The sequence below is a fragment of the Molothrus ater genome, chromosome Z (genome assembly GCF_012460135.2).
Source record: "Molothrus ater isolate BHLD 08-10-18 breed brown headed cowbird chromosome Z, BPBGC_Mater_1.1, whole genome shotgun sequence".
In the NCBI taxonomy this organism is placed as follows: domain Eukaryota; kingdom Metazoa; phylum Chordata; class Aves; order Passeriformes; family Icteridae; genus Molothrus; species Molothrus ater.
In genome coordinates this window covers 67933779-67945790 of record NC_050511.2, presented here as the reverse complement: position 1 = coordinate 67945790, position 12012 = coordinate 67933779, and the positions used below count along the sequence as shown (strand labels likewise).

The following is a 12012-nucleotide window of genomic DNA, read 5'->3' as shown; positions in this document are numbered from 1 at the left end:
GGATAAGGGCTGATAAATATCCCAGAAAATTTGACTTACAGGAAATGAAATTGTCATTTTACATTTCTGGTGCTCGTTCAGAGAGCAGCGGGATAGGGAGGAAAAAAAAAAGGTATTTTTAGACGCGTTCAAAACCTAGAGGTGGTTTTTTTTTTTTTTTTAATCTGGAAGAACAAAGAGAACACATTGAGGAGAGCACAGCACCAACTGCTGATTTTTCCAGAATCAAACTTACCTACCACAAACACCCCGTGGATGAATCCAGGAAAATGCCAGCTGCTATCTCTGCTCCACACTTGCCGCCACCGAGATAAGCTGTGTCTCCTCCAAGGTGTTGCAACATAACAGCTTCAAGAAAACCACCTCATTTTTCAAAAGTTTTTATTGTTAAGTTTGAAGACTAGACAAGGTCGTACTGGTTTTACATCGCTCTACATGATTTAGGTATATACAAAAACCATTTGAATATCACACAGCTTGAAGGGTTGCAAAGGTCGTTTGTGTCCGAGATACTTCTGTACTTACTGACACATCAGAAGCCAGCACTGAATATTATAGTTCACATTGGTTGTATAGCAAAGATACACTCATTTAGTATCCTTAGTCTTCAAAACTGACACTTAATTTGTATGAAGCCATTTCAAAAGAGAAAGTCAACCCCGCATCCAGAGCCAGTTGAGGCAACGGGCCCTGAACGCTGATAAAAAGGAGCCTCGTGCCAGTGCTTTATTTCCCAGGCTATAAATGTAGAAACTTACCTAGCAACACAAAGGTGAGGCCTGCCTACAAATACCTAGCTCGTTCAAGGTGAAATTTAATTAGGGGAACACTTTTGGCCTTGTTCAATGCCATTGTTAACGATCAATTCAGAAGTCAAGGATTATTTCTGAGCTTTTCTCCATCCCCTCTTAAAGGGATGTCTCCGGCCCTGCACTTCTGTTTTTTTTTTGGGGCTGGTTGCTTTCACTGGGAGAGAACAGTTGTGTTAATTTATAACTTGCCCCTTATGGCAATGGTATGCACCTAGACAACAAAATAAAATCAAAGGGATAGAGTTTAATTCTATCCCCTAATCTGATCCCCACCTGTTTTGTTAAATCTGAAGGATTCCACTTAAACCAAGAGCTATTTCAGACTGATACTGCTGACTCTGGGAGCAGAATTCGGTGCTGGAAGAGCCATTCCAAGAAAGCTTTTTGGTAGCCAAGGAGTAATGTCATTGGAAAAACTCCCAGCATGCAGGTTGAAACTGTAAGGGCGTCAGATATGTGATTTTTTAAAATGAATTGTCATGGAGTATTATCACAAGGTATGGAGCTCTCCTGGTGAAGACTGACAGCTGACACAGAACATGAGGGTGAAAATACTCAACACAAAAATTAATACCAAATTAAAATTTTTGCGTTACATTACATGAAAACTCTCTATGCAGGTGAAGGGATTACAATTCATTTACTAAACCAAGAAATATTAATTCAAAAGCAAAATTGAAGTTGCAAAAGATGAATAACATGAAAAAAAACCCCAACATTAAGAACAGAAACCAAATATTTCAGAAGAGCATTAGCACAAATTTTTAAAATAGGAAGTTTAATTTTATGAAATGGCCTTCTTTTTTTTTTTTAATACAGTCAGTGAAATATCTATATGCTATTCTACATATCTGTAATTAAATTAATTAAATTAATTAATTAAATTCAGGATCAACTGCTCTCCCATAATAGGAAAATGTATTTAAGCCTCTTAAAGTGTTGTGTGTGCACGCCCTAAAGAGATAAATATTACTAGTTTTTTCTTTTTATTTTTTATCTTCTTTTTAACCTAAAGCCTGAATTGCAAAATATAGGCAGTAGATAATGTAGGGATAGACTTGTCCTCCATTATTCAGATTTTTTTTCCTCATTAGAAGTGCCACCAAATTGATTGACTTTCTCTTTAAAATTGCTCCTTTTGCTTGAAGACCACTCCATATATACATCATTAAGGAATGCTGTTAACACAGTTACAGACAAGACAGTAACAGTCTAGTGGCTTTTGTTATGCAGCACAAAGTAAAAAATAAAGAACAAACTTAGCAGTGTTGCACAGGACCTCAACATTTCTTACACATACTTTTACCTTTACAGGACTCTTCTTTAGAAGTCTTTAAATGTCTAAGCCTTATAAAATAAATACTTGTATAAATACAGTTTAAGGATTAAGTCATTTTGTAGAGGCAGGGTGTTCTGTTTGCTAAAATGTGACAGTTTAAGTGACACTATCAGAAAACCGCCACCATTATATCCCCAATTCTTGTATGTAAAATTCCTGGCTGCTATTCTAGAGGCTTTCACAGTTCAATGGATAATATATATTTAGTCTGTGGTGGAGAATGTGTGATTAAATGCAGGTTTTTTCGGAATCCAAACCATTTTTGTTTCCAAGGTAAACTTTGCCCTTTGCAAATTGTGGGCCAGCGAGCTGCTGGCCTGGGAAGCAGTGCCCAAGTTCAGAGTTTTGGTGAGAATGGAACAGTGACAGAAAATATAATAAGTTCAGTGACATTTGCTAAAACATGCAGCTGCATCTCTCTCTCTCTCTCTCTCTCACATTCTCTCTTTCTCTCCACATCAGCATGGTATGAAATTAAAAGGTTGGCAGTAATCCCAAGTGCTGTTGTTTCAGGTCCCCTCGCTCCCTGTCCTGGGATCATTTTTAGTCTGAGGTGCTGCTCTAACTCTAAAGAGCTCTTTACTCCAAGGGAACTTGGATTGCTCCTCAAAGATTGGTGATGTCATCTCAATCAGCAGGGGAAACTGAGGCACGGGGGAGAATGTCCCCCCTACTTCTCCACTACTTTTCCTCCTAAAATCTACTTTTTAAACTGGGGTTGCTATCATGCTGTGTGTGAAGCATTCCTGTAGATGGGGCATGACAGGAAACAGCCTCCTCATGGCTCACTGGTGTTGTCTAAAAATAGGAGCAGAGGGTGACAAGGGCCAGGCTTTGGTGTGCTCCTAAGTCACCTCTTACCTTCTGGGGAGGAAAGCTGTGACTTTAGGAAGAGCCTAAAGAGGGAGGGTTTCCTGGCAGTAAGGGAGTCATTCCTCCTGTGTGTCTTTTAGCACCTGGTTCCTTCTCCCCACATTTTCCTTCTCGATGGAACTCAGAGCGTGCGTGAAAGCGGTGATGGGGGTGGGCAGGTCACAGTCTGGGGCTGTGTGCTCACCCCCTGGAAAAATCATCCTGGAATGGAATTTCTGATGGAATGTGGACTCAACCCAAGATGAGACACCACAAATACCCTGGTGCCTCACCTTAGTCTCCGTGAAAAAGCACAGAAACTTTGAAAATTCATAAGCTTTGGCAAATTCGTTAACGTCATAATACACTGATTTGGTTACATATGCAAAACAGGTGACATGTCCCAAGGAAAAAAAACACCAGCACAGTGTGATACTAAACAGAAAGGATGGAGACCATGTCTACAGCATGCAAAATAGAGAAGGAAAATGGGGCAGTCAGGAAAACCCTCCAGGTGCGTGGAATCTGCTGTCTGGATGGAAGTGGTGAAAGGTAGCTTGGAACATTGCAGGTACCGTGTTTGAACAGTACCAGGGAGAATTTCCCAAAATATTATGTCGTAAGAACTGACAGTGTTTGATAGGCACAATTACTATAATGCAGTCATCCCCAAGTAAACTTATTGCTAAAAGCTGCAGTATCACTTTTTGCAAGTAAGATGATGGTATGATTTATGGAGAACTCGTCAGGCCAATGTTCCTGAAGCTGCAAATGAGCTTCGTTTTTCTCTTCCCTTGTAAAAAGGATGCTGCTGTTTTGTTTTTTTTTTTTTCCCTTTTTTTCCCTCAACGCTTTTCAACTGGTGGTGAACATCTCAAAGGAGAACTAGGAGGATAATTCCACAGCAGAAGGGACAACACCAACAGATTTCAAGGGCAAAAAAAACCAAAAAAAAAACCGGATCGGATCGTTTTTTAAAAGGGCAGGCTTAGACCTCCTGGCGAAAGACAGCTAGCGGCCTACCATAAAAAAAATGAGCGAGCACTGGTTCATGGAGAAACCCCACGCAGCATCCTACAAGCTTCTTCTACAGCAGCAGGAGCGGGGCAGCTCAGTCCTCAGCTGCACAGCCCAGCAGCTCGGAGCGCAGGGTGATGCGGCCGTACCACGACCAGGGCAGGATGCGCACGTGCCGGGCCAGGATCGGCGGCTCGATGACGTTCTTGCGGTGCGTGTCGTTGTCAAAGTTGCCCTGGAACACCTGTGGGGGAAGCAACGGGGGAGGCTTTTAGTGGAAGTTCCCCTGGGAATGCCTGCGGGTGCGGCGGTCACGTTCCCTGAACGTGATTTCTTTCTCGCCCAGGGTTTTTCTGCCGCGAAGATGAAAGGCAGCGAGAGGCCTGGGAGAAAAGGAAAACAATTCCTATCTCATTTGCTTCTCATGTGTTGTGCTCCCATGTGGAATGTGTTTGGAGATTGTTTTACCCACAGCTGATTGCTTGATTGGACTCTGGTGTGAATTGTTTTGACTCTTTGGCCAATTATGGCCAAGCTGTGTTGGGAGTCTGGAAAGAGTCCCGAGTTTTAATTATTATCTTTTTAGCACTGAGTAAGTGTCTTTTCTGTATTCTTTAGTACACTATATTATACTAAAGAACACTATACTATACTTTAGTATAGTATTCTTTAATATAATATAGTATTATAAAGTAATAAATTAGCCTTCTGAGAACATGGAGCCAGATGCATTATTCCCTTCCCTTGTTGGGTGTCGGGGTCTCTAGCTTGTCAGAGTGACCCCAAGAAATGTTAAAACTTCTCTTTTTTCCAGCCTGGCAATTGAAGAAGGAGTCAGGGCTCTTCATTTCTCGGTCTCAAGGATGTTTATTGTTCCTTATCTATAAAATTCTTTCTCCTGGCCTGCTGAGGTTCGCTCAGCAGGACACTCAGAGGCACTCTGCCTCCCCCGGGGCGGTGTTATCTTTTTATACTAAAAACTACGTGTACAATATTTACAGTTACTTCCCAATATCCGTCACCTGTGTTAGACAGTGAGCTCCTACTCTAAACCAATCTAAAAGTGCCAACATCACAGCAGAAGATGGAGGCCAAGAAGAAGAAGAAGGAGAAAGGCTGGACACGCCCAGATCCCTCCATCTTGCCCCCAGAACCTCCATTCGAAAAAACCCCAAAATCTACTTTTTCACCTTGTGATAAATTCACTGTCATTCTACTTAATTTGTCGTGGCTGGCAGATCTTCCTCTAAGGTTGGTAACTTGCCCCATGGGTCACAATCAAACCCACAGGGGCATTTCTGGGCTCTGTGCCAGGGTCTCTGAGCCCCCTGGCAGTGTCTGGGCTGCTCAGGACAGACAGAGGGATGTCCTGGGTCCTGACAGTCCGGGTTGCCTGCATTTACAATATGCAGGGAGGTTTTAAGGCTGGTCTATAGGAATGTGTCCCCTGTTGACAGAATGACAAAACCATCCTTTGTCCCCTCAAAAAGGAAAGAAGCCCAGAAGTTTATCTCCTCGATTAGGTGAAAAAGCCACCTCTTAGGCCTAAGGGACTTCACCTCAAACTTAAGGGTAGCAAATTGGAAGGAAGCCAAAAAATCCTGCCTGAGCAATTTACTAGAAAAAGAAGAGAACAAAGAAAACAATGGCTTTTGTGAGGTGTTGTACCAGGAGCAAGAACCTCTTGCACCTGGCTTGGTTTTTCTCTGTAAAGAGTTTCGTTATTTTGCCTTTTATTAAACCTTTTTGTTTCCAGCACTGCAACAGAAGCCATCCTGCTGATTTTTATGCCTCCAAGGGTAGCTGAGCTATCTTGGGTGTGTTATAGGCCTCCAAGAGCTTATTAGACCTGGCTTGAGGAGGCCCAGCCCACGGTGAAACTCCGACTGCCCTGGATCCGCGATGAGTTTTTATTGTCGGTATGCACGACTTTTAGTGCTGTTTAAACTTAAGGCTTAAAGTGGCAAAGAGAAGTTGGGTTTTAGGAAGGAATCCTTTGCTCTGAGGGTGGGGAAGCCTTGCAGAGGGTGTCCAGAGCAGCTGGGGCTGCCCCTGGATCCCTGGCAGTGCCCAAGGCCAGGTTGGACATTGGGGCTTGGAGCAACCTGGGACAGTGGAAGGTGTCCCTGCCGTGGCAGGGGTGGCACTGGATGAAATTTAAGGTCCCTTCCAACCCAAAACTGTGATTCCATGATCTCCTGCCTCTGCTAAATCTTGTGATTCATTCACGCTCAGCCCTGGTGCAGGTAGAGGCTTCTACTCAAAGCTTCACCCACCGTTCCGCCAGGGCCACGCTCTGAAAGTTACACAAAAATCATTAACATTTAAAAAATTAAATGTCTTTTTACTTGGCATTTGTACCATCTCAAATGAATCCCAGGAGGGTCCTCTTACTGCTTCTGAGGAAATAACATTAATAATTAAAGGTAAGAATTTTTATTGTATCACTTATGAAGGTTGCTGGCATGCAACTATATAAACCCTTGTAAAATTGGTGATTATCAAGGATATTATCTTCTCATGTCAGAAAAAAGTCAGCAGATGAATTAAGAGCATCAGGCTGTGATAAAAGTAAAACATCCTACAGTACAGTGCATGTTATGATCTTATTTCCACCCTTATTGGTTAATCCACACAAAAGTGAGTTATAAAACTCCTATCTATGACAAATCAATGCCAGATTTTTCCCCTGCCAGCCACTATTTAAATTCAAAGGCCACAGCACCTATTTTTGGCAAAATGATCAGATTATCCCCTTGGGTTGTTTTCAGTTTTTATGGGAAATGCTCATTCTCTTAAAATGTCAGCCAATTCACTTCTCATTTATAAAAACTGAACCTGATGGCTTTTCGACTGAAAATGAATGACTGTTGTTTGCATCATGCAGAGAAGAATATAGACCTCCTGGAGAAGTGCTTATGTGACTGAATTAATGCAGAATTACAGGTTTCCTAGAAGTTCTTGGGAAAATATCAGAGTTTGAAGTGCAAGCTGGCCGATCTAGCATTTTAGCCCTGACTCTGGTTCCTTTGTGGCATGGTCACAAAGATTTTGGTCTCCATGCGGAACCTCTTTTGGATGTTGGAAGCTTCTCCCCAGTGCTGTCCTTTCAGGACATCAAACAAAATCCATCCCCTCCCCAGGTGATGAATTCCCTTTCTCCTCTGCCATCAGAGAGGTGAGAGCATGAGAGGATGTGGGAGTTCTGATAGATGGATAAAGTAGCTGAGAAAATGACCACAGAAACATCAGTTTTGTGAGTCTAAGGAAAAGAAAAAACAACCAAACAACCAAAATAATTTAGCACAGGGAAAATTGTTTGCTGCCCAAGTGAAGGGTTGATACATAAATCAGCAGGAGCTTGGGCTAACAAGGTTTGCTCCTCAATTCCAGTTTCATTTGTAGCAAAAAATTACATTACTAAGATCATAATTGAAATTACAGTGGCACCTCTCAAAACCCAAAATGCAGCTAGGAAAACTTAAAAGGTTTTTTTTTTAGGTTTTTTGGCTTTCCGTTTGATTTCTTGCACATGCATGTGAAATATCTGTTGATATTTTTTGCCAAGCTAGACAAAGGAACCTTTCTACAGCCCCAGTGTTCATATCTGAACACAGATATGAAAGATAAATAAAATTATGTGAGGCAAAACCAGCAACAAATACAGCTGAAGGAGGGAGGATTATGTCATTTACTTACAGGATGAGAACAAGATTTAAATTTTATTTTTAACTCATGCATGATTTCATTATCACTTGAACTGTCTCAGAGGTTATTTTATGCAAATACGAAATACACCTTTCCTCAAAATTCAAGATCTAGTTTCAAGAAATTAACTAAATGTGCTAGATGAGAAGAAGGATTTTGGGGAAGTAGATTTATCAGAAAGTAAGGGAAGCATTGTCAGCATCCACAAGTATGATCTGCATAAAATACAACATTCTAACAGAAATTTACTTTTCTTTTCCTGTGGCCCCATGGCAAATTTCTTATGGGAAAAACTATATCCTTTCCCACTCTTCATTTACTTTTAGCCTCAATTCACTAATAGAGTCGAGGAATTTGGAAGGAGCAAGGAGGACAAAGAACAAAACATGAGTTATCAGTAGAAAAAAAAAAGCTATTTCTTTAGCTAAAAGTATTTTTTTAATCTACCTGTTGTTTTATGTCCAAGCAGTCAATACTAAATGAGCCACCAAAGTAATTAAAACCCTTGAAAAGCTGATGCCTCTTAATGGCCACTCCTCACATTTGTTTCCGAGCAGTTTTTTTTCAGGATAGCTCTGAAGACTGCCATGACTTTTTAAGATTTCAGAGGCTGATGCTGGAATTACAATATAAAAAAATTGTGAAAAGTGAAATAAAAATTAAAAATAAAATCCTCAATGATGAAATAACTCCAGGGTGATTTGTGCTCAAGAAATAAAGACCAGAATGTAAATTATCAATGTGTCAGTGCACACCTTCACTTTGAGCTCTGGGTGAGTGCAGGTCTGCTCCTGCTTCATCCCAAAACAGCAAACACAGAGAAAGAGGCAGCAGGAAAAAGGGGTTTTTTTGGGAGTTATTAAGCAGATAAGTCTCTCCAGGCAGAGAGGAGATACTGTAGGTGTCTATAAAACCATAAGTGGCGTGGGGAAAATCGATAGCAGGCAATATTGCAGCGTCCCCTCAGCAGGGTCATCCAGAGCCATCTAAAGGTCACGGTTCCCCTTTCAACACGTAATTAAACCATGGCACAGCTTCCTCAGCCTTTAACCACTGCTAAAGATCAGATAAATCGAGGGGGAAAAACAGCTGGGGCTGTTAAGGACACGGACAGAAAAAAAAAAAATAAATTCAGAGCTGGGAAAGGGCACTAGGGAGGAATGACAGCCTTACTTTTCCTGATGCCTTTTTGGGACTACCTAAAAACAGAGGCCAGACAAAATGAAGGGAATTAAGTTGTGTTTATTGAAGGACCTTCAGGTGCATTTTGGGCAGACCAAGCCCATCCAGGAGCTACACCCAAAAATGGCCCACAGGTCATGGGCTTTCACACTTTTATAAGTTTGATCCATTTGTTTATTTGGGATGAATTTTCCAATTACAACTTCAGGTAATGAAGTCATTTAGCCCAAGTTTGCTGCCCCCAACTCAGTTCTGTTTAACATCTCAGGCCCTGGGGCAGTGAGGTGTCCTTGGTTGCCAGGCCTGGAGAGGAATTGTTGTGTCTGCCCAAAATGGGGCAGCAGCAGCTGACACTGAATGTGGAGTTTGGAGCTACACACTAAAGAACTGCAGGATCACAAATGTATGGAATATATAAAAGCCAAAATCCTGAAGCATGATTCCAGTCCACAGGATGCTCCTGGAAAGAGCTTCACCCTCCCCAAAATCAGTGGCTGCCACGTCACAAGGTGAATTTTCTTTTTGTACAAGTGGATCTAAGAGCTCCTGCTTTTTGCCAACCCTGCTGTGGAACGTTTCAGATTTTACAGTGTCTGTTTATGTCAGTCTGCACACTCAAAAAGGCGTAACTTGCAGGAATATTTACTCAGCAGCTCTAGCAGTTTTACACATACAGACCCTCCACACACTCCTCTGTAGTGTTCAGGCTCTTGCAGCTGCTGTTGGAAAAAAAAAAAAAGACAAACCCAAAAACCAGAAAATGCGTGCTGCTGTAGTTTTAAATATGGTAAATTTAATCGTTGTTACTTTATGGAAAAAGAGTGAAAGACAGGAAAATAGATACTGATATTCCCAGCTGAAAAGTTCTGAAATACAAACAATTCTTGCTTATACTTGTGTCCAGCAAGCAATTTGAATGTCTTGATTTCAAACATTATGCGAGAATTTTCAATGTAAACAAAGCGTTTTATGGCATTAGCAGAAAATCCAGATAATGACAGTGTAAGTGGATTAGAATTTTAAAAAGAAAACTGTTGTAAGACTGAATAATTTAGGAGAAATACCTGAAGACTAGCAGCTTGGGGAAAGGAGTGTTGTCTGCTGTAGCTTAAAAACATTTTTCATACCTAGCAGAATATTTTAAAAATGCTATTTCACGGAGCAGTTAATCCTGCTCATATTAGAAGAAGAATATTTTATAAAGAATTTCTAGTCATGGCCCCTGTTTGGAGTTTTCTTCAGTGCAGAACATCTCAATATTCAGAAAAATAAAGGTGGCACGTGGATGTGTTTGTGGGCATATGCATTTTTGGAGTGAATAAGAGGAGAAAAAGTAATTTTTTCTCTCAGTTACATCAAGTGCACGCATATCACATCCATTAATATCTGTACACAGCCTTTATTGTTTCTCCATGTTCAGAACAGGTAGAGGGAGATAAAACTTTAAAACTTATGAAACCTTCTAATACTGATTAGAAGGTTTCATAACTTTGAAACTTATGAAACATACTCTAACATTCTCATACTGTCTATCCCATGTGATCCACATGTTGATGCTACAGAAATGGGCATTTATTCCACTGTACATGGCCTACAGGAGGTTCAAAGCCAAAAAGAGAAACATTTTGAAGACCAACCTGCCTCCAAAGATGCTTACAGAAATGCAAGGTAGATTGTTAAATAAGCATTTTGTCTTTTGCTCATTTTGTCTTCCCCCAGCTGAAATGAGCATAGCTAGATCTTCACCTGACACAAATTAGGATAATTCAGCTCAAAGTAGTGGAAGTCACTCATAATTTAAACCAGTGCAGATAAAATAGTCACTTAGATTAGAAATTACAACTATTATTGCAGATAATGCTATCAAATAGTGATAATTTAAGTAATATTACTAAAAGAAAATTCATTACCCGTGCCAAGTAAGTAGATTAGGTGTAGGAATTGAGTGTAAACCAGATATTATAATAATTCAACGTCATCCAAAAAAAAAAAAAAAAAAACCAAAACAAAACCATTAACAAATCTAGCAGAAAGTTTTTTAACCTGACATGATCTAACTTTTCTTTAATAAGTAGGTTCCTGTCTCCTCTCACCCTGGCAATGGTCTGTGCACTCAGAAATGTATAAAATTACGACTAGTCCATCGTTTTGTGTACAAACCCAGTGGCCATTTATGCAAATACTGTCTACCTGCAGCTAATTGCGCTGCTGATGGCTGGTGGTGACTGGCAGTGCTGCAGACTGCCAGGCTCCTTTAGGCTACTTTCAAATGTTCTCATCTTCCTGTGAGAAAACAGCCTCTGAAATGCCATTTGACACTGCAGCTGGCCTTGGGTTACCTACAGCGGGCTGTGCAATTTATAAATCACGTGTGGAATGTGATTAAACAAAAAAAAAAAAAAAAAAAAGGGGGGAAAAATAAAAAAAGGAAAAGGTCAGATTTGGTTTGGATGTCCTCAGCTCTGGAGGTACAGTGAGCTACTGACCTCTAGTTGAGAAAAACAAGATAGCTATTAGCTCTGGCCCTGTTTCTAAAATATATTTTCTTCCTATGTGACAGCCTGCAATGTAATTTATTTTGCTTCTTGATGGCAACAGGCAAAGTTTTCATGTTTTTTCCAGGCCACTCATTCAAACTATTTAAAATGAATGAGAAGGGCTCCATTTGCTTTTTTATTTATTTTTCTTTTTTCTCCCAGCAATTTTTTGTCTGCACTCACAGGAATTGAGCACAGATGTGAAATGAAATGACTGACCATTAAAATAGCAGAAGCCAGGCAGGAGCTGCAGGAGACACTGCTCTTGGAACAGCTTTTCCATGTGAAATAGTGCAAAAATCTGAAGACCCCATTTCCTTCTCCTCTAAACCACGGTTTTGTTAAGGATTAACCAAATTTACTGGCTGCACACAATGTGCAGGAAATAATATCTATTTAGAAAAATATATAAATAAAATACAATATGTTGTATACAACATAAATGCAAGAGACCAGTAATTTTCTCCTTTGTAAAACTTTAAAAAATGAACTTTAAAAAATGATGAGGAGGGATAAGTGAACAGCCCCAGAAATTCAGTGAGATCTGCTGATCTGTTAGGACTCA

At 40.5% G+C, this 12012-nt stretch overlaps 1 protein-coding gene across 1 annotated transcript in view; it reads right to left on the bottom strand.

Annotated features, from left to right (window-relative positions):
• Positions 1–364: 364 nt before the first annotated feature.
• EDIL3 (EGF like repeats and discoidin domains 3) overlaps positions 365–12012 on the bottom strand; it is a 242858-nt gene continuing 231210 nt past the window's right edge. The window contains exon 11 of the mRNA XM_036402712.2: positions 365–4264. Coding sequence (XP_036258605.1) covers positions 4115–4264 — 150 coding nt within the window. The 3' untranslated portion in view covers positions 365–4114. The remainder of the gene's footprint in view (positions 4265–12012) is intronic.